Here is a 22,454-nt window from a genome sequence, read left to right on the forward strand (position 1 = left end):
TCATGCAGCAAGTGTGTTCCAGCTCTGAGACTAATTTAACCATTTGCTTTGGTGCTGCTTGTAGCCTTAACAAAAACACAGCAGTGTGCAGGAATCAAATGCTGAAAATGATTTTGCAAACAAATACAAACTATACAGAAATGCTAAGACTAGAAAACAACATGCAGCATACGATGCACTGATGACATCAAACAACCTGGTGTCAGATTTTGCTTTGACCTGAGATAAGAAAATCTTAATTAAGACGATGTGACACATTATAGAAACTTAATGGAACGTTATTGCACTGCTATGCAATGTACAATGAAGCACCATACTAAAAATTAATAAAAAAAAAAAACCCCATGAAAGGCTAAGTTTAAAGAAAAGCTCAACTCCTAAATAAGAATAGTTTCTGTAAACTTGTTCAAGGTGAAACTAAATACACTAATATCCTATTGAATTAATGACCAAGTGTACATTTGGTACATTTTGGTAATGTACACTTCTAAAGACTTTTTTGTCCAGTTTCTGTAGACATGCTGAAATAAAAAGCTGGATCAACAGCACATTATTCACATACAGACAAACAGAACAGCGACCTTGTGAAAAAGTACAAATATGTCTCAGTAGCATAAGTAGGCAAAAAAAACATGCAAAGTGTCAGAGTGCATCCCGAACGGGTTTGGTTTTGATAAATGTTTCATAATTTTCTTTTTAAAACAAATAACTGTGCTAAAAAACCCAAAACACAGTAATAGCACTTCTGCAATTTACAGTGGAATACCTGGATTAAAAAGAGGGTTGAAAAGCCACATAGGCTAACATGCATAGAGGAAGAATAAGTTTACCTATGGTTGATAGGAAGACAAACTGATCCATACATTTAAATAAAGTCTAAGCAGCAGACACTGGATATGTCTGTGTGTTCTACACAGTGCACACAGAAGCTGCTCCCTTTGCTGACGTAAATCAACTACTCATTGAGTGCATCCTATGCTGACCAACTAGGACAATAAGAGCAGCACAACCAGATTTCATTTGTCCCCTTTAAAAAAAAAGCTCAGAGGTTGTTAACCGCAAACAAACTCAAAAAGGATCATTATTTACAAAATCTTCACCTTGCATTTCAGATTCTACAGCCACAAGCTGAGTTGTGACTATATAATATCCACACCTATATTCGATTTCATTTAAAAGATAAAAGGAGCAGCAGCTAATCCTTCCTTTCCCCACAGAATGGAAAACCAAACCATTTAAATATGTAGGTTGCAAAATGCTTAAATGAAGGACCAGAGAGAAGAAGGTGCAGTCTGCTGCACATGAATGAGTGTTTTTCTTTAAAGTTCAAAAGGTTTTCTTATGGCTTATAAAAGCAGTATGTTTGATAAGCCAAGTTATCGTTTCCATCTGCTATAAATATACGCACCACATGAATAGCTCAACCAGTGTTGAACTGGACAGAGAGGAATGGGATCATCTATGAGTCCTGAGTGGCTGACATGGAAAGGAGACCCACAACTATGGTTACAGATAATAAAATATGTTTAGTGTGCATTTGATGCTATCAAGCTGCTGGAGTACACCATTCATGTGTAGAAAATACTGAGATGATCTTACCAAATTCTCTAGTATTTACACAGCATCAAAAGATGGGGTATAGGAGCTTACAATGAGAGCAGAATGTGCTCCTCATGTCACAGGGACATACATTATGTTCTGTATAAAACATACGCATGGTTAAGAATAAGTGTTTTTCCATTTTGTACAGATTCAATCAGAAGACAATGGACGTAAAACATGTAGACGTACATACAGGTAGGTGTGAATGCATTTGTGTGTGAGCTCAGTGGGTGCTGTTGGAGCTCCAGTCATAAGGGAGAAAACTGACTTTGGTCTTTCCAGCAGAAACGACGCCCTGCAGGCTGGTCTTCTTTGGTGAGTCACCCATGTGATCCAGCACCCATCCCAGCAGCTATGAGATAGAAGGGGATGCAACAAAAAAAAAAAAACATTAAAAAAAACAATTCATCTATTTTTCCTACAAGAAAAATTCAGGATCCATACATGTGCACACATACAGCTATTAAACTTAAAAATACCTTCTCATCCGTGCCTCCAAAATCAGCTTTGTACCACTTAAATATCTGACTTAGGTGCACTTCTTTTTTTACAGAATCTACCACACAGGCGTAATCATTCTCCAGGAAGGCCTCGGCTGCTGTGCGGAGCTGGCTGTCAATGTCCTGAGAGGGGCGAGCACATAAGAATTAATTTCTGACCATTCAGGGTGCCGCGATTATGGGAGACATTATAAGAGGCAAGACTTGGGAAACCTGATATGAAATCTATGGGACAATTTCACAACTGTAAAAACTGTGACAGAAGAGGGAGTTTCCAAGTGTATTTATTTTAGCTAAGCCTTCTCAGAATCAAAAAAACTAAAGCGAAATCACTTACTTGTGGTGTGTATGTTTTAATAGGTGGACAGCCCTTTGCACCACAGTTCAAGGCAAAGTGAATCAGTGGCTCAGCATCTGGAAGTGCCACCTAGTGGACAACAAGAGACATGACCTTTAGTTAACTAAAGAAAACTGTCACCACATAAATTCAGCTATCAAAATGTGAATACTTGAAGTCGTGGGTCCGTTTTGGAGAAGGGTCTTCGAAGCTGTGCGACACCTTTTCTGTTCCCTCTAAGAATGCCATTCTCAATGTCCTGCAGCGTGAATACCTCTCCTCCAATCAGGTAGCTCACATAATTGAAGAACTACAATTCAAAACATTCCTAATTTCAGCACATAAGTCTTATTGATATTACAAAGGAATTCTGGGGGAGACAGTGTAGCTGTGTAGTCCTACTCTGTATCTTTGCCACATGTTGGTGGGAGCCCCTAGGCGTAGGTACCCATGGATGACTAAGGCATTGTAGATATTGATGAAGAAGGCCAGCTTCTCCTCCCGGCTAAGCGACAGCAACTCCACCCTCTGCAGCTGAATAGCTAGCTCACAGTAACGCTCAAAAACAGGATTTGCTGACATGCCTTTATAGTCCACAGACTGTGGGAGCATGGACACAAAGTACATGCATTTAATTTAACCGTTTGTACAGGGATAAAGTAACAGAGAAGCATTATCCTGTCAAAATATCTTGACAAACAACCTTGAATGTAGGTCACAAAAAGACCTGCAGTGAAAAATACAGTAGAAATGTTTGCAGACAAGTTTTTTCTGTTTGCCAAAGTGAAACTTCATATGAACACACAGCTTGCCCAGTGCAACAGTACACACTGTGTGGCACAGATCCAAATGCACTGTTGCTTTTACAAAATAGCAACATGCACTCAGTGAGCATCAGGGACAACATTACCTTGCCATCGGCAGAGAGATGCTCCGAGAACAATTTCAGAATCATCTCCCGTAAAAGCAAAGAGAGCTCAGTGGCTGGCAGGAAGACAAAGAGAGAAAAACATGAAATAAAAATCAACATAGTTCAGAGTCAAAATATTAAACAAGAGCTGGGAAAAAACAAAACAAAGAAAAAACAAAAAACAAATTGTGCTTTTTATCAGGCGCTATAGAAAAAAAGGAAGCTGGGTAAAATCCTGCTGGTATCATGGTGTGACTCTACAGGTTCTACAAGTGTGCAGCTTTCAGGTATAAACACGCCAACACAGAGCCAGCCAATATGACTCACCACCACCATTGCAGAAGTAAAGGAATATCTGACAGGAAATTAAAACCAAGTATTAATTTGACCCAAGCCCACAGCAAAGCAGGAAACTGTTGTGAAACAGCCAGCAGCTGACATTGAAATCCAGCTAGGTTCTTTGCAGCCTGATACACTTTATGCATAATATCATCATAAAGCATTATTTATGATCAAATATAGTTTATTTATTTAGTCTAAATTTGCTAAGTTATGTTAATTCACTGATGAAGACAGTGAGTTTAAGTATTTTTTTAAAATACTGCATAGATTTTCAAGACAGAGAATGCGCTCAGTCACGCAGGCGTTGCAAGCTAATGAGCGAATGATGTTTTTATTGGATACACCATATTTCAGCTCTTAAAGCCACAAACCCAGAAGGATCATATGCTAAGTTAGCAGCAAAGAAAGGACATGGGTTAGTAGAGTGCTGAAAGACACTGCTCAGAGTGAACCTGAAATGCGATACGTGCACACTCCAAGCCTTATCTGGTCCTGACGTACCCTGCATGGGACTGCAGGTTGAAGTCTGTCCTGCGTTGAGAGCTGAATCATCCTCCAGTAGCCTGTACAGTGCATCCATGGTGTCTTTTCCTTCGCCAAAATTGCCATCCTGCTGCTCACAGCCATGAACTCTGATCATGTACTTCTTCTTCAACAATGCCTGTCCAGTATTACAGGCTGCAGCCCTGGCTAGTGTACACATAGCCACAATCAAGTGCTGACAGAACTGAATTTGACTATGTTTTGTAAGGATAGGGGCGCTTGGAAAATTGCATGAGATTTTACCCATATCACTGACAGCCTTACTTACCCATGCCCTTCTCTTTTTGCAGCCAGTCAACCAGCTGACTTCCTGAGAAGCTCTTTTTGTATAAAGTCAGCCCCCTCCTATGACTGCCAATCATGCTGGCATGTTTGAGGTCTTCCACTAGGTCTGCCAACTCATCTCTCTCACACGTAAATTCTACACGCGTGGAATTTCCAGGTCACACATGTATAAACACACAGAAATATAATCATGTTCACACATGTATGAAAGAATTTGATAAACGATGTAGTTCTGCATCTGTGAAAAAATGTCTCGCTGGTGAGAAAAGGTATTGCCTGAGCTGGGTAAACTTCTGGCTTCTTTCATTTCAACACAGCAGCATTGCTTTGGTTTGTAAATGAGATTTTTGGAATATACACTACTGAAGAGGAATTAAGTAAATGTGTAACTGTGTATATATGGCACAAGCATTACTAAGATTTTTTTTAAGCATCAGACCTCAGTCCTGTCTATTATATAAAGTCTGACAGGGATCACAGAGACAAATCATGTTTCCAAAGAAATATTTACACGCACAAATGGCAATTTCATTCTTTCTTCTCCCCCCCCATTATATTGTACACTTACCTGCCACTTAATTAGGTACACCAGTTCAACTGCTCATTGATGCAAATATGGAATCAGTGAATCTCATGGCAGCAACACAAGTCTTTTAGGCATGCTTCTGCAACATTTGGATGGTTAGAATCTGGTATAAGGAACGTATTGTATAATATGGTTCTGACTGTATATGTAAAGGGTGTCATTGTTAAAAAGGCAAAACTGTAAGTACTCCAATAGTCTATACATCTGTGCAAACACTAAATAAAACTGCTCTATCAGAAGCAGCTCACCTATATTACACCGACTACAATCTGATGACTTGTTCTGCTCTTCAGTGCATTATCGTTAGGTGCCAGAGATGTACAGTGGGGCAAAAAAGTATTTAGTCAGCCACCGATTGTGCAAGTTCCCCCACCTAAAATGATGACAGAGGTCAGTAATTTGCACCAGAGGTACACTTCAACTGTGAGAGACAGAATGTGAAAAAAAAAAATCCATGAATCCACATGGTAGGATTTGTAAAGAATTTATTCGTAAATCAGGGTGGAAAATAAGTATTTGGTCAATAACAAAAATACAACTCAATACTGTTTAACATAACCTTTGTTGGCAATAACAGAGGTCAAACGTTTACTATAGGTCTTTACCAGGTTTGCACACACAGTAGCTGGTATTTTGGCCCATTCCTCCATACAGATCTTCTCGAGAGCAGTGATGTTTTGGGGCTGTCGCCGAGCAACACGGACTTTCAACTCCCGCCACAGATTTTCTATGGGGTTGAGGTCTGGAGACTGGCTAGGCCACTCCAGGACTTTCAAATGCTTCTCACGGAGCCACTCCTTTGTTGCCCGGGCGGTGTGTTTTGGATCATTGTCATGTTGGAAGACCCAGCCTCGTTTCATCTTCAAAGTTCTCACTGATGGAAGGAGGTTTTGGCTCAAAATCTCACGATACATGGCCCCATTCATTCTGTCCTTAACACGGATCAGTCGTCCTGTCCCCTTGGCAGAAAAACAGCCCCATAGCATGATGTTTCCACCCCCATGCTTCACAGTAGGTATGGTGTTCTTGGGATGCAACTCATAATTCTTCTTCCTCCGAACACGACGAGTTGAGTTTATACCAAAAAGTTCTACTTTGGTTTCATCTGACCACATGACATTCTCCCAATCCTCTGCTGTATCATCCATGTGCTCTCTGGCAAACTTCAGACGGGCCTGGACATGCACTGGCTTCAGCAGCGGAACACGTCTGGCACTGCGGGATTTGATTCTCTGCCGTTGTAGTGTGTTACTGATGGTGACCTTTGTTACTTTGGTCCCAGCTCTCTGCAGGTCATTCACCAGGTCCCCCCGTGTGGTTCTGGGATCTTTGCTCACCGTTCTCATGATCATTTTGACCCCACGGGATGAGATCTTGCGTGGAGCCCCAGATCGAGGGAGATTATCAGTGGTCTTGTATGTCTTCCATTTTCTGATGATTGCTCCCACAGTTGATTTTTTCACACTAAGTTGCTTGCCTATTGTAGATTCACTCTTCCCAGTCTGGTGCAGGTCTACAACACTTTTCCTGGTGTCCTTCGAAAGCTCTTTGGTCTTGGCCATGGCGGAGTTTGGAGTCTGACTGTTTGAGGCTGTGGACAGGTGTCTTTTATACAGATGATGAGTTCAAACAGGTGCCATTCATACAGGTAACGAGTGGGGGACAGAAAAGCTTCTTACAGAAGACGTTACAGGTCTGTGAGAGCCAGAGATTTTCCTTGTTTGAGGTGACCAAATACTTATTTTCCACCCTGATTTACGAATAAATTCTTTACAAATCCTACCATGTGAATTCATGGATTTTTTTTTCACATTCTGTCTCTCACAGTTGAAGTGTACCTCTGGTGCAAATTACTGACCTCTGTCATCATTTTAAGTGGGGGAACTTGCACAATCGGTGGCTGACTAAATACTTTTTTGCCCCACTGTATGTGTAGTACCACGTACTGTTGATTTTAATTAAACTTCACAAAAGCTAACATTAAATTTCAATATTTTTCTACAAACACTGTTTACACTGTACATATGAGGTGCTGTGGGGCAGGCCAGCACTACTAGGCTTATCCAGAGTTTCAGGTTTCCTGTATCAACTGTCCGTGTTGGCATTTGGAGGAGTAGAGGAGCATGGATGTAAGACACACACACACACACACACACACACACACACACACACACACACACACACACACACACACACACACACACACACACACACACACACACACCTGATGTTGCCTAAAAATGGCTTTTTCACTACATCAGCCAATGCTATTTCATAACCACTCTTTGCTCTTGGCTCACCTTCAGCCAACAATGACTATGCATAACCGGACACGCTGACTTCAGACCATGCTTGTCTATTTCTTGAAAGATAGGCAGTTAATATACTAAAATATCAGAAGGTATTTTACAAATATATTTAAGAACCGCATTAAAATGTGCCTTAAGAGCATTTTTGACTGTAAAGGGAAGGAAAGGAAAGTAATGATCTTAAGCAGGCAAAAACTCTTAAGAATTAATTCCTTACCTCCTTCGTTCTCTGAAGCTGTATGCTCTGACTGACTCTGTTGTGGCAGAGGTGGTGCATCTGCTGGAAGGGGCTCTTCCTTCACCAGACTTACCAGCCTCTGAAGCTCTTCAGGTGACTACAGAAATTACAGTATCAATTCAAATTAGTTTTTCTCCCCCATTTTTGGACATTGCTTGACCTCTTAGTTTACTGGTCATTAGGGACCAGTAAACTAGTGGTATCGTCAGAAATGTTTTCCTTTTCCTCACCAGTTTCTGCAGGTCGTCGTTACCTCCAACATGAATATTGTTAAAGAAGATCTGAGGGACTGTGCTGCGTCCTGTCAGCTCCTTCACCTTTGCTCTCAGCTCTGAATGACTACCGAGGTCTATGTCACATACAGGCACTCCCAAGCCAGCAAGGGTGGTCTTGGCCTGCGTGCAGTGTGGGCAACCCTGGATTGAATACACAGTTATTCGCCCAGGAGCACTGCTCTCATAGTCTCCCATCGGAAATACTAATGGAAAATCAAGAGAGAAAGATTTATACAATTTGAAGAATGTATGCAAAAATAGATAATCCCTAAGCAGAAAACATACCCAACATGAAGCACACTTTTGGCCTCCTCAATTTGTACAAAATGTAATAAACTCCTTGAAATACAATTATCTAGTTTTAGGCTTTGTGTACATATATCTAGTGTATACTGTTTATATGTCCTGCCCCTGTGACCCGGCCCCAGATAACCAGAAGAAAATGTATGGATTGTCTCTAACAACACAGAAAAGTATATATATTGAAAAGTATATATACACAGGTTGAAATATATAGATACACCGCCGCTAATATTAAGTTAAGTTTCCCTTAGCAAGTTGCACCTCAACAAGACACTTTTGATTAGGGATGGGTATCGAAAACCGGTTCTTGTTGAGAACCGGTTCCCACTGTTTCAATTCCTTGGAATCGTTTGCCACTTTTAAAAACGATTCCCTTATCGATTCCAGTCGCCCCGAATGACGTCATCACGTTGAGTAGCGTCTTTTACCCAGTAGGAAACACGGCGCCTGAGCGGCACAAACGCTCAAAAGTTTGGTTACACTTTATGAGAAAGGATGACAACAGGGCAACGTGCAATACTTGCAAAGTAGAGATTTCATCAAAGGGAGGAAACACTACGAATATGCAAAAGCATTTGCTCAAAAAACACGCGATTGCTTTCAACGAATGTCGTGTTTTTGATCCGCTCCGGACTAGCGAAGCTCAACCCAGCAGCAGCGGTAGCGTTTCCACGTCCTCTCCCGTTAATACTGCAGGTAACTAATCAATTAGCATTGCATATTATGTTAGCGCGATTTACCTTATTACAAAACCTGCTATTACTGTGCGTTGCATTTAGATAACCATGATGAGAGAGACAGAGTCTGGCTGGCTCAGATGCTGGCAGTTCTCGCTGCAGTCTACCGGTAGCGTCTCCTTTCAGGCCAGGATAGACGAATGTCACCCAGCAGTGTCTAAGTTTGTGGTCAAAGGCTTGCACCCATTTGCCACAGCAGATGCCCCCGATTTCACTTTGGTAAGTGAATGTGTTTAATTGTAGGCAGGACATTACTGGATATTCTTGTGTAATTGCTACAGAATAATTTATGTTAAACTTTGTTATTGCTACAGGAGAATATTTATTTTATTATTTTACATATACATTTTTTTCCTGGGGACCCTGTGACACCCCATTGAAGAGCCGTAGGCTGGATCTCTTAAGATCTCACTGTTGGGTTTGTAAGGCCATGTTACTCCTAAATTTCTATCTTGTTCAAAGAGAAGATATAAAACACAGTTCTAAGCTAATCGACTTTAGTGTTCTCCTTTTTAAAAAAAAAGAATCGATAAGAGAATCGATAAGGAATCGAATCGTTAAACAGAATCGAAAATGGAATCGGAATCGTTAAAATCTTATCAATACCCATCCCTCCTTTTGATATCCATTATGCTTATGGCATAACTGTGCCTAGATATTAGACCACTATTCTTGGCAGAAGTAGTCCACACATTTTCAATAAGTTTGAGGTCAGGGCTTTAGGAAAGTCAGTCCAGAAGCTTAATGTTTAATGCTTAATCCATTTCAAAACTAGTTTGAATGTAAATGGTAAATGGCCTGCATTTGTATAGCGCTTTTCTAGTCCCTAAGGACCCCAAAGCGCTTCACACTACATTCAGTCATTCACCCATTCACACACTGGCGATGGCAAGCTACAATGTAGATGTTTGTTTGGGACCATGGTGGTGTTGGGACATCCAGTTATATTCAAGTTTTAACTATCTAGCTGTTGATTTGAGGTGAAGTTGAAGAATTTGAAGGCAACCTCGTTCATTATTCCCAGCCCCAGAGCATGATACTACCACCACTAGACACTGGCAGTTTCTTCCTCCTGCTCATTTCTTAATATTTCCTTGTGTTGAAAGCTGGCCAGTGTGATGTGCATGTCCTGCGAAATGATTTTTTTTTTTTGCAATGACACAGTTCCTCATTCCTTCTGACAGCTTTAGCTTTGAAGTCTATCAATATTTGTCTATGCGACCCAGATGCTAGATAAAAACCAGCAGGAATAGGTCAATGTCTAAGGTACGTTTCTGTGTCATTGAACGTACACATGTCAAATCCCCTGATTTGCTCTCGACAGAAACCTCCAGATCTAATCGCGTTACCACGATCATACACTGATTTCAAGAAAAGTATCAAACTGTAAGATGTAAGATAGTTCAATTCAATAAGACCAAAGATAAACAGTAAATACCAACGTGTGGTTGAATGTGAATCCCGACAGAAGGGAAAATAATATTACATACCCTAAAACATTACTGTAAGTGGACCAGCAGTTTAACTGAAAAAACTAACAAGAATGCCTAAATGTTTAAGTGACATGTAAATAAGCGGCACTGCACTAACAACATACCAGCTAAGCTAAACGAATGGATAACTAGCTGAGGGTAAATTAGCAAATGATAACAGTACATTACCTTTCGGGTTCACTAGCTTCACAGTACGATATTAAACTGGAGAACGGATCCTCTTAGCCTCGTTAAAGCATGTTAATATGATAGCGTGACGCCAGCTAAACAGGCTGACCAGCTCTCCCGTCCGAGCATCGCTACTGCGCAGGCTAGCTGCTAGCTTGGTTTATGATGCCTTCAGGAGCTCACCGTACACTTCAAATTTCAACGATTGATATTTTGGTATTTATTCTAATGAGCCTCTAATAACTCAAAGAAAAATGGAGAAAACTTCCCTTTTTTTTACGTAATAATTACCATAAAACGTGTCAGTACACAGCACCAGTTTCCCTGAATGATACAGCAGAAGACACTGCACTCTCTAGCTCCTACTTATTAGTGAGAGCAAAAAGTAATGGAAAAAATGTCTTTTGTTTGTTTTGCTTTCCTAACCTAAAGGCAGCGAAAGCCCTTCTGTACTACATTCGTGTTCACTCTGTTATCGTAATTTCTAGCTCTTACGGTGACAATTGCGGTGTTGACAATACCTTAAGTTGTCTGCCCTCCGAAATATTGCGAACGCATCAACGTAACATAGCAACCAGTGTTTTGAACGGATCCCGTTCCCACTACTGCTTGTTTCCGTACGGAGAGATTTCTTGCAGGACTCGCATGGACGAAACCGCCCCAGTGTTTTCGTTTTGCCAAAAATGTCAGGACTATCAGAAACAGAGCGTGCTGGATTTACGAAGATACTGAGCCTAATGACAAAATGCGACTTACTGTCACTCAGTGATACGGTCACGAATAAGATGATAGTCGTGGAAAACATTACGGGTAAGACTTTTATTCAATTTCGTATGGCAAAGAGGAAGTCAGCTTACCTTAAGTCTTTACTGGAGCCCAGTGAGTTACATAATGTCCTTAATCAAGAGATTTGTTGTATACCTACCAAGAAATAACAAATAAATTGCATGAACAATTTCAGTGTTTTCTCACCTCTGCTGGATAGATAAATAAATGATTAGCTTATCCTACTCTGTCTGATCATTTTTCCACTGCAGAAGCTAAAGAAACCATTCTCGCCTTCACTAAAAATGCCGAAGAGCTCCTGAGGAGGAAAAAGGTTCAGCGTGACCTGATATTCAAGTACCTGGCTACAGAAGGTGTGGCGATGCCCCCAAATAGCGAGAAACACATGCTTATAAAGAGGACCCTGGAGCTGTGGTCCTCTGTAAAGGTAACTTGACACACGAGAGAAACAGAAGCCACTGCCGCCAGTAAATGTTTTATTTGGGGATAAGCCAAAGGCGACCCATCTATTTTATAAAGGATGGAAAGTATTGTTTATTGAATAGTGAAGTTCAGTGAAGTGAAGACATGGCACTGATGTTGGTATGCCTGGAAAGAGAAGACATAATTAGGGTTATTCACACACAGTGTCCTCACACACCTTTATAACAGTTTATATATTGCTTTGAAAAAGTAATCACCGAACAACAGACTGTGCCACCCTTGGCAACAAGAACTGCAATCAAGCAGTTTTGATATTGAATAGGCCATTCCAAAAACTTCATTTTATTTTTTTGAGCTATTTAGAGATGGAGTTCCTGTTGTGTTTTGGATCCCTGCACTGGTGCATAACCCTAGTGCTCTTGAGCTTCAGGGTGCAAATTGATGGCTGGACATTCTCTGGATTTTCTGGTAGAGAGCAGAATTCATGGTTCAATCAGTCAGGGCAAGGCATCCAGATCCCAAAGCAGTCCCAAATGATCACACTACCACCACAGTGTTTGACTGCTGCTGGGGTTTTTTTTGTTTTTGTTTTGTTTTTTATGAACTGCTGTGTAGTAGTTCTACACCAGATGTAACAGGATGCAAACTTTCCAAAAAAGTTAATATTTTGTTTTGTCAGTCCACAGACTATTTTCCATTGTCTTGACAATCAGAAAGATGTTTCTGTTTTTTGTTTTTTACTTAGGGCCAGGTAGGGTTGGATAGCTTTTTACTCATAATAAATGCAAACATCATTTAAAGACAGCATTTTTGTATTTACTCTGGCTATCTTTGACCAATACTAAAATGTGTTTGATGATTTGAAGCATGTAACTGTGACAAATATGCAAAAAAATAAGAAATCAGGAAGAGAGTGCTGTTTTTTTTTTTTTACAGCACTGTATATTGATATTAGAATTTGTACTTCCCAAAATTCAGGGTCAACACCAGCTCTAAAATCAAGCCTTACTCAGACTTTATATTTTAGAACCTGTTGCCATTCCATCAAAGAACTGACCTTCTAGCTAATATGGGTGTAGTGCTCTGACTTGTAGAGACTGAAGATCATATGTAACAACAACCTCTCATTTCTTTATGGAGGTGGTGGATGAAAACCCTCAAGGAGAGGCGGCTTCCTCAGATGTGAACTGTGGGATGGGCTTTGATCCGCTGGTCCTCGGCCAGCAGTTCTGTCAGTGGTTCTTCCAGCTGTTGAACAGTCAAAACCTTTCACTTGGCCAACAGCCCCAAGACTGGGGACCACAACATTTCTGGCCTGATGTGAAGTTACGTCTCCTCTCCAAGTAAGAACCTCATTAGTAGTGAAAGCAAATGAGAATTTAAATAATACTGATGTTGTTGGTTTATAATCTTATTCAGAGTAGTCCTCTGTTTCAGGTAGATTATTCCTTCTGATTTTCTTCTTACAAAGCATAGAGATGAAGGTAAAACAACCCCAAAACACTAATAACAGAGTTATGTCTTTCTCAGAGCTGGCAGTGAGCAGATGGAGGAGTTTCTGGGTGCTGATCTGGTTAGTTGTCGATTCTTGGCACTGACCAGGGATGAGCGTCTCCTCTTTAGTCCCAATTTGGATCCCCATGGCCTCAAAGCCTTGACCTCTCGTCATGGCTTGGTGTTGGTGGCTGTGGCTGGGACTATTCACAGAGATTCAGTCTGTCTGGGAATCTTTGAACAAATATTTGGCCTTATCCGCTCTCCTCTGGACAACAACAGCTGGAAGATAAAGTTTGTCAACCTGAAAATCAGAGGGCAGGATGCTCTTAGTGGGACAGATGTGCCAGCACCTGCTTTGACCTACAATTCCAGTGAACTGCAGCTTCTCTGTAGCTGACAGTCAAGATAGATTAGTTTTAGATTTATTAGTTTTATTTCCTTTCACATTATTTATCCAAAAGTGGTGGTTTGGCCTTTTGGTTCTACTCTACACTCATCTTATTTGCATGAACACTTATTTTCTGGGCATTTGGGACCTCATATTGCATCTAATAACTCATCTGATACAACCCTATCTTCTAACTTATAGGCCGTCATGCAATAATATAAAGGTAGACTCAAACTGATGCATTTAAATTGAATATTTGCATCATAACATGCAAAGCAGAATTCTCAAAGATTATCCTAGAAGGTAAATGGATGGGCTGCTTTAAATATACTGTACCTTTTTGCAAAGCATGTAGTGCTTTGGAAGCCTGTGCCTTATGTAAAATATGTTCAATGTATACATTTGTGGTATAGTAACAGTTATACTGTCACTCAAAAGATCTCTTAGAAATGTATTTTTTAGGAAAGAAAAGCACATTAAATTTTATTTCAGCTGTAAAAATGAAAAGAGTTGTAAGTGACTATGGTTTTTAATTGACTATGTTCATGCAGAGCAGCCAGCATTTCAGTGTCACAGCAGGACATTGAGATGCCTAATGCAGGTTTATAATGCTAATAGGCTTTTTTTTTTTTCTGAGATGGCACAACTGAAAGCAGTTATACTTGTTCAAAAAACAGTAAGCAAGAATAGGTATCAGCCTTTGCATGTTTTATTGTCTGAACAAAAGCAACCAAATATCTTCTGAAACTCTTCAGGTTATTCTCGTTTAAACAAATTCATGCTTTTTTCATGCTGACAGTTGTTAAAATGCATCTTCCCTCACAGAACACAGCAAACTAACACAGCAGTTTTATCCGTGCCAACATAACTGCAAAGGATTTAACATAAACTTGCATTAGGCAGCACAATGTCCCAACAGATGGTTGTAGAAAATGGGCACCTGTGTGATATGTAGGCATTTTATTCAAGTTGTTCGCAATTCCTTTAATCGGTGCCATTCACAACATTTCTCAATAATTTACTGTTGGATTAAATTTAATTTTGAATGTATGTTTTTTTTTTAAAGGAGTTTTATGAGTAACAAACTTTTGAGATGTAACGTAGCCATTTATTAACAAATAAATATCTGTCTTTATGTGACACTACAAAGTCAAGCAGTGTGCTTTCATGGCTTTTCATCCCACAATGTTTACAGATAAACAGTCTGTTAGAAATACCAACAGAGTAACATAGTTCAGAAAAAGTCTAATATTTAGACAAATGTGCATATAAAAATATTATAATTTCAGCTAATTTGTTCCTGTTCAGTGCCAGGTGTTAAGTGGTTTAATTAAATGGCTGGAAGTTGGAGATTGGAAAACATTGCTGTGAAACTGACTCTCCTTAATGAACTGAATTACAAGTCTAAATGGTGCTTTTTAATTTTGCTGTTTTAAGGATCTCCCAGAACAGACAGTTATACTTTTTTTTCTGCTGCTTCCTTTAGGGGCAATCAGAGTAGCTCATCTGCTTTTATCTCACCCTGTCCCTACCCTCCTCCGTGTCTGTCACATCAACCCTCTGCATGTCCTGCTTCCCTACATCTATTAATCTTCTCTGTGGTCATCTTCTTTAGCCCCATATTCAATGTCCTTTGTCCAGCTTATCCACTCTCTCCCCTCTGCACATGTCCAAACCCTCTCAATCTCGCTTCTCTAACTTTGTCTCCAATCCGCTTAACCTGAGCTCTCCCTCTGATGTACTCATTTCTAATCTTGCCCCAATGAAAATCTTCAACTCTGCCACCTCTCAGTGTAATGCATATACCGCTGAATCACTTGCAGGTTGACTGGTTTTTTGGTACCAAACTCGTCATCCTACTATTCCCAGCACTTGTTTAGACAAACTGGCTTTGTGGCATTTTTAAATTGTGACCAAACAGTGCAGCTGTGGGCAAAATAAAAACATGCTCCCTTTTGTCTAGGAATTGTGTTTGTCAGCACAACGTTTGCCTGATGAATCTAAGACAAATTTAGCTCAGGTTAAACCACCGCAGTGACAGTCAAACAGGTGATGCCATTGAATATTAGAGAGATAACCTCAATGATCATCTATGAGCAAGCACTTGGCAGTGGCAGAAAGGAAGACCCTGTTAAAAGGAAGAGACCTCTGGCACAGGTCTTAGGGAGGGACAGTCATCTGTTTCGGAGAGAGTAGGAGAATGTAGAGAGACCCCGACCAAACAAAGCATTTGAAAGAGTACACAAAAGTTGATGACATGCAGTAGTACTATATGAATGCATCAGGAGTAAAAAGATGAGTTGAAAATTGGTGCAATCATGTAGGCTTGCTCTGCCAGCTAGCCAGAGCCGGCTATCATAGAGTATATTATAGCCTGCCATTGCTGCTGTTCACTCGTAACTTTTAAAACTCAAATCTCCACAGGGTTAATGTCTGAGATGTTGTGTCAGCGGTTAATGTCCACATATTTAGCCACTTTCATACTCTTTGAGTAGGTTTGATTGCACACAAGCTGCCACACCACCCTAGAAGGGCTTTACTGGTTGGTCAGACATTTCATATAAAAATATACATTTACTACCTGTGGTCAGGAAAAAAAGAAAACTCAGTGCTATTGGTCTTGCCTTTTTTTTATTGGACCAAATGGCACATGACATGAATTCATCTAGACCCGCTTCAGACAGCTGGGGATTTGAAATTTTGCTGGATGGGATGAAGAAAGCAGATCGCTTTTCCACACAACGTGCCTAAGATCATTTTACACGTTCAAACTCACCTGTGCTGATATCATGTTATCAGGTATATGTGCTATATGCTAAACATGTGACCTGTATCAATGCTTCTTTGCATTTGTCTCTGAAGCTTGTTCTAGTGTGACTTTTGAAAATAGTTTGGCAAAGCTCGTTAATACTCATGGTACAAAAACTGGGTCACATTTGAGCAACACCCGAGCAGCATCCAGTTCTTGCTTTTTTTCTCATAAATGTTTTTTTTTTCAGCCATCTGTATATAAAAAATAAAGACAAACGTGACTCCTTATTAATGAAGTGGATCTGTTTTTCCATCGATTCTCCTGCGTCACTCTAGCGAGGGCATGTGGGGTCTAGTGGGGGCACAGAATATGCCAGTATGACTCTGTGGCTTTGGTGGGAAATGTTACATGTGGGAAATTATTCTTGGCAGCCTCTTTCAAAGGCCCCTGGAATACTTAATATCTGTGACTGTATGGGTCGGAGCCACACGGGTCTTTGTGCTTTATAGGGCCATAGTTGTGGCGAGGCGAAACCACTGCAGCCATTGATCTCAGCCTGTTCGCCTCTCAGAAAGAATAATAACAAGCTGCTTGCCTTCTGTCTTTATGGCACTTGGCTTCTCTGCGTTTTAATAAGCGGTTTGGCCACGGGCGCAGCTCTGACGCACGGGTTCAAAAATACCGCTGCAGTGGCGTCTGGTTAGAGTTTTGACTCCAGAGAGTTTCCCCCCCCACACTTTTCGCTTTACCCTCCTCTAATAGAGAAGTGTGTTTCTTATAAGGAAACATGCTAAAACTCAGACCCACAGTTATTTGAAATAGCTTATTGGTGGTGAACCATAGAAACTGCTTCTTGTAATTACATTTTTTTTCTCTTTTACAACTGTTGAGATATATGTTGTGCTCCTAGAAGAGACCTCATTAGGGGTGACTTTATTTATTGCTGAATGCTGATAGGCTGATAGATTTACAGATTTATTGATGCCCAGGTGTTTTCCCCTCCCTTCCTAAATGGCTTTAGCTGTAATGTTTAAAGTTGAACCCACGGACTCCCAGTGTCTTCTCAAACCATTTAACAAATCCTTGAATTGGTTCCAGGCATTTTATACATGTATAAAAATGATCTTGATATTTTACTTTACTGGAAGAGACTACAGTGCACTTGTAGTCTCATGACAACATGAGGCCAGAAGGGGGCACTCAAACTCCACAAAAAAAGGGCAAGGCTGAGCCACAGGTCACAAAAAGCAGAGGAAAAAAATAGGACTTTTAAGATCACGGAGGAAACTAATCAATTCATAAGAGCAATCTAAGCTGAGCTTATGTTACTGGGCAATTTCTATATGGCTGCATCCGTGAGGAAAACTGTAAATATTTCAAGCTTGAATTGTCCTCCATTAAAGTAATGGGGTTCTAAAAGAGAGAACTGTTGGCTTTCATAGGCAGTAATTTATCTGGACCGGTGAAGGTGTTAAGAGACAGCTTTGACACAATATTCTCTGCGGTCTGCATTCTCTGGACAACAAAGAGCAGGATTTATGAATTGAAAGCAAAAAGAAAAATCAACTAGTGGCCAATGACATTTCTCCTGCTGACAAAACACATTAGAGGAGAATTCAATCAAAGGTTGACAGTTATTTTATCATCTTGTTGGACTTGCCCTCCAACCCAGCAGTGTTTCATAAACCTGCACACACTAAAACTGCACAGAAACAGCTACATAACTTGAGGCTGAGGAAATGAGGTCAACATTGTTTGGTGTTAAAGTCTCACTCTGTCGTTCTGCAACGCCATATTTCATCCAGTTCTGTGGAAGGGTTCCATTTTTTTTTTTTTTTTGCGGGGCTGACACACAGCTGTGCAATTTATGCTGATTATTCAGCACGTTTTCTCCCACTGATAACTGCACTGAATCATCGAACGTCTTAAAGCAGGAATTGATGGATGCTGGGTCAATATGAATAATAGGATTTGGACACCTTCAAATCAAAATCTGTGATTGGTGGGAGGGGACTATGGTTAGCCAGCAGCTGTATATCTGGTGATATAAAATACAAAGAAGTCAATAAGATCAAATGAATAGAAATTGCATACTGGGTTTCGTGGTCAGAGCATATTGACAACATCATTTAGAAAATTGCGAAAGGTATAACAATGTTAATTGTTTTGCTCCCTTTGTTATAAGAATGCCATTAGCTCATCTGCAGTATTGCTGAGCGATATGGTCTGCCGCTCCTAAGAGAGACTCAGGCAGAATAAGGTATAACAACTGTCAGGTTTAGTTTTCTTGTCCACACAACAGCAGCATCACTGAAATCCACAGCAGACAGCATTGGTTCGGTGTGGAAGTTAAACTTATAGAGGAAAGCAGGTACACCTCGCTCATTTTCAAGCAAACTAACTGCTGTGGCTAATGCAAATCCAAATAAATGAAGCTAATGAGAATGTCATTAAATCCCATTTTATCCACTTACTTCTTGCTACAGTGTAATTGTAATCCCCTGGAAACATTTACATTTTAAGTACATTACACAAACGAGGAACAAGTTCAACAACATCGTCCCATCTGTAGAGTCATGTTTGACCTCGTGGCCTTTTAGCCTTTCTTGGGAATGTGCATGAGCGATTAATTGCTCTCTGCGTGCATTATAGAACAACGCTGCAGGATCTGACTTTATTACGGTATGTTTGAACTGACATCACTGCTCCGTTTTAACACAAATTGCTTTGGACCTGACGAGGCAGCCGTCACAGTTCATAACAAACCCCTCACTTGGCCTGGCAGTGTATCCTTACACATGCATCATTATCTCATGTAAACAGTGGAAATGAGAGACCGCTGGGGGAACGAACGTCATTCAAGGCAACAAAGCGAGGGCTCAGTGAAAAGATCCTGGGCCGTGACACTCTCGTTTAGCGTCAATTAGAGGAAACAACAAGCAGACCTGTTCCTGAAGGCATCTGGATCTGATGTGTTTATTTATACTTAAGCAAATATGCATACTTGAAAGAATGCATGCATTCAAGGATGTTTCAATCGGAAAAACATGGAGGCAGTGTGGGGGCAACAAAAATGTCCCTCAGATTGTACTTGATGTACTTGAGCTGAGCTTGCACACAATGCCCTCCCCACTTCTCTCTCACTTTATCTTTTTGTGTTCCTCTATCTCTCTCTTTCACACATAGTGGCTCCAATGTGCTGCTTTGCAATGAGTCCCTTTCGTATGCAGTGCAGGGGCCCCCATGAGTTCCTTCCCTTGGCTCTCAAACTACCGTAAACAGAGAAGATGGTGTTATCTAAATGCTGCCAGGAGGTTGTCAGCTTGTATTGGGCCAGGCTGACCAAGTGGCCTGTTGGCGGATGCGTGTTGATGCCAGGCTCCCAGCGCCTTCTCTCTGTGGACATCTGCTGTGTGTGGGAAAGCTGTGGAGTTTGTCTGTGGTTGCATCTTAATCCTCCATCTCTTCAGCTCCAGCCATGCCTGGCCGAGCAAACCAGCAGCCCTGCTCGCTTTGCTTGTATTAATTGCCCTTGCCTGGCTCGCTGTTTGCTTATGATTACACTCATTAATTTCAATTCCCCTGGACGCCCCTACTACAGTAGCTGCCTTCAGACAGACTCACACACACATACACAGTTATGCACTTATTCACACTTACATGTATTGTTGTGAAGCATGGCAAGGAAAGGGTCAGCTTTCACCTGCAAATGAAGGGACGAGGAGGAGACTGGAATAGGCCATTTTCAAAGCAGACGTGTCAGTGCAGCGTAAACACAGGTGTAATTAATGACATTAATTATGGCCTTGTTCCATTTAGATGGGCGAGGGCATGGTTTGTACATGCTTTCTCATCGGAATGACTGTGACACACTAAATAGAATGAGACCGTAATTTATTTTATCAGTTACCCTTGTGTTTACCCTGGGATGACATGCCAAAATGGCTGCTTTGAAAAGCCCCGGAGGCATGGCTGATGAGCAGCATATGAAAGGGATTCACGTGTGGCCTCTTTTTCCCTGATCACCAGCAGCTTGATGCTTCAATGTCGATTGCTTCAGTGTGTAAATATGAGCTCTTTTGTTCTCTGTGTTAATGTTCCATGCTTAAATGTTTTAAACATTTGTGCAAGTGTATGTGGCTGATAATGGCTTTTCAGCACTCTGTGTAATATACTTAGAACTGTACTGCCATATGTTTTTATCCCTTTGTTTAGAGAAAACAGTGAACTAACAGTCGTCATCATCCTTACTGCTCAGCGCTGCAATAAACCTGTCAATCTGATCTCTTCATCTTCTGTGTTCTTCATTTCAAAGCTCACATAGTGTTTATCCTGCCCTTGCTATTCAAACTAGTGCAAGCCTGCCAACACTGTTTCATATTTCTGTATATATGGTTATGGACAGCCAATGTGGACAGTCAGCATATTCTGATGGACACAAATTTATGTTTTAAGTGTGAATTTGTATTTAAGACCTGCATGTTCTCATTCTGCACACATACCTAATGCTGCAATTATACTGCAATACAAGGGGAAGGTCGTCATACTGTGACTGTAGTTGAGTGGGAGGAGAAGTGTGATTATGGAGCGCTCCAAACATCCACAATTAAAAGTGATAAAAGGGTTTTTTAGATCAGATGTGCGCCGCGTGTAGGTTTAAGTCTGCCAGCGTCTATCCTTGGGGAGCACAGTGATGTTTGGGTTAGCATTGTAGCCTTACAGGACAAAGGTCCTGGGTTCAGGCTCTGTTCAGGTACTCCAGCTTCTAGCTACAGTCCTGAGACATGCACATCTAAACTGGCCATAGATTTGACTGGTTATTTGTTTTTTATATTCACCCTGCAAAAGTGCAGTGACCTGTCCAGGGTGTACCTCACCACTTACCCCATGGTAGCTATACTCCAGCCCTGTCATGACCCTGACTTGGATAAGTGGAAGAAAATGAATGGAGTGTTATCTTCATAATCCGATGATCCGATATTAGAACATGAAGAACCCGTAGATGAGGGAATATTGTTGATGCTAAAGGTTTCTGGTATTTGTAGTGCACGTAGTATTAAAAAAAAAAAGATGATCTCTTTGTCCATAAATCAGTTATCTGAATATCTAGATATTGGCTGGCTACACTAGAAGCTCCCACAGGTGAGCTCTTGAGAGCACAGTTGATCAGTTCCCACATTAGTAAAAGCTAAATATGGTTACTGCTGTTGCTTTCATCTACAAATATGCACAATGGTCATATGGACAGATGCAAGCATCACCCTTCTCATTTTTATGTCATTAGTAGCTTTGTTTTATACATCCCCTCACGAAGAAAGTTACTGTGCTGCTGTTTATATGCTGAAGTCCCCATTCAAGCAGGTGGAGCACAGCCAGTAAAACCCAACATCTGGAGTCATATGGTGGCCTTGTAAGTTGCACAGACGTGGATCAGAACAGCTATGAAAATGTACCATTGGATTTTCAAGGCCATACACAATCAGGTTCCATTACATAACTATTGCATAATTAGGTTTACAGCACCTTTTAAAAATATGATCTAAATACATTCTATAAAAAAAACCAGTTTTGCTAATAACCACAGAAAATCTCCCATTCTAAAAAAAACAGAACACAGCTATTTCCTGGATGAAATGTTATCAAAATCATTGTGGCTCCATTCAGGTGCTTCCTTCTGTGTACATTATCTTCAAACTGTATTTAATCTACAGCACTCAGCTTGTTTTTTTTCCCCTGTAAAAGGAAACTAACATGCCATGCCACTCCTCAGCAGCCACTAATCTGTAAGGAGCAATAAAGCTCTCATAATACCAAGCTGTGTGGCCTTTTGCCTTCTGTCACCCTATCACCCCAGAACTTGGGATTTTCTGGGAAAGTGGGGCTTCTGGACTGACTCATCAGACAGCTGTACCTTAAAGGGCCTCGTGGGGGCATCATAACTAGAGTCGCTGCACTGGGCTGTGATTTGGTGTCCAGGCAC

At 40.8% G+C, this 22,454-nt stretch overlaps 2 protein-coding genes across 4 annotated transcripts; one reads left to right on the forward strand and one right to left on the reverse strand.

Annotated features, from left to right (window-relative positions):
- Positions 1-680: 680 nt before the first annotated feature.
- Positions 681-10,772, reverse strand: LOC146651322 (uncharacterized). Of its 3 annotated transcripts, none has more exons than XM_085383689.1 (11): positions 10,629-10,772; positions 7,883-8,130; positions 7,632-7,749; positions 4,503-4,655; positions 4,193-4,369; positions 3,350-3,423; positions 2,842-3,039; positions 2,612-2,749; positions 2,440-2,529; positions 2,082-2,225; positions 681-1,954 (listed from the first exon to the last, which is right to left on the reverse strand). In XM_085383689.1, exons 2-11 carry the CDS (start codon positions 8,120-8,122, stop codon positions 1,826-1,828), a joined length of 1,461 nt encoding a protein of 486 aa, XP_085239815.1. In that variant the 5' UTR covers positions 8,123-8,130; positions 10,629-10,772; the 3' UTR covers positions 681-1,825. The 3 variants fall into 3 exon arrangements, with proteins under 3 accessions (XP_085239815.1, XP_085239814.1, XP_085239816.1); XM_085383688.1 differs by having other exon boundaries at positions 4,193-4,381; XM_085383690.1 differs by lacking the exons at positions 4,193-4,369; positions 4,503-4,655.
- Positions 10,773-11,260: 488 nt separating this feature from the next.
- On the forward strand, positions 11,261-17,050 carry lg16h3orf38 (linkage group 16 C3orf38 homolog). The gene is made up of 4 exons (XM_085385409.1): positions 11,261-11,438; positions 11,666-11,841; positions 12,978-13,180; positions 13,368-17,050. Exons 1-4 carry the CDS (start codon positions 11,312-11,314, stop codon positions 13,729-13,731), a joined length of 870 nt encoding a protein of 289 aa, XP_085241535.1. The 5' UTR covers positions 11,261-11,311; the 3' UTR covers positions 13,732-17,050.
- Positions 17,051-22,454: the final 5,404 nt, after the last annotated feature.

This window comes from Rhamphochromis longiceps, linkage group LG16 (assembly GCF_057381845.1).
Source record: "Rhamphochromis longiceps isolate RC_006_pf linkage group LG16, R_longiceps_female_GT1.1, whole genome shotgun sequence".
NCBI classification, from domain to species: Eukaryota; Metazoa; Chordata; class Actinopteri; order Cichliformes; family Cichlidae; genus Rhamphochromis; species Rhamphochromis longiceps.

Excerpts from the sequence above, each read along its gene's own strand:
- LOC146651322 (XM_085383688.1), bottom strand. The coding sequence starts at position 8,122 with ATGGGAGACTATGAGAGCAGTGCTCCTGGGCGAATAACTGTGTATTCA. Across the intron at positions 4,656-7,631 it reads AGCTTCAGAGAACGAAGGAG|AATTTACGTGTGAGAGAGAT; the intron begins GTAAGGAATTAA and ends CCACGCGTGTAG. Across the intron at positions 1,955-2,081 it reads TTGGAGGCACGGATGAGAAG|CTGCTGGGATGGGTGCTGGA; the intron begins GTATTTTTAAGT and ends TCTATCTCATAG.
- lg16h3orf38 (XM_085385409.1), top strand. The coding sequence starts at position 11,312 with ATGTCAGGACTATCAGAAACAGAGCGTGCTGGATTTACGAAGATACTG. Across the intron at positions 11,842-12,977 it reads AGCTGTGGTCCTCTGTAAAG|GTGGTGGATGAAAACCCTCA; the intron begins GTAACTTGACAC and ends TTCTTTATGGAG. Across the intron at positions 13,181-13,367 it reads AAGTTACGTCTCCTCTCCAA|AGCTGGCAGTGAGCAGATGG; the intron begins GTAAGAACCTCA and ends TGTCTTTCTCAG.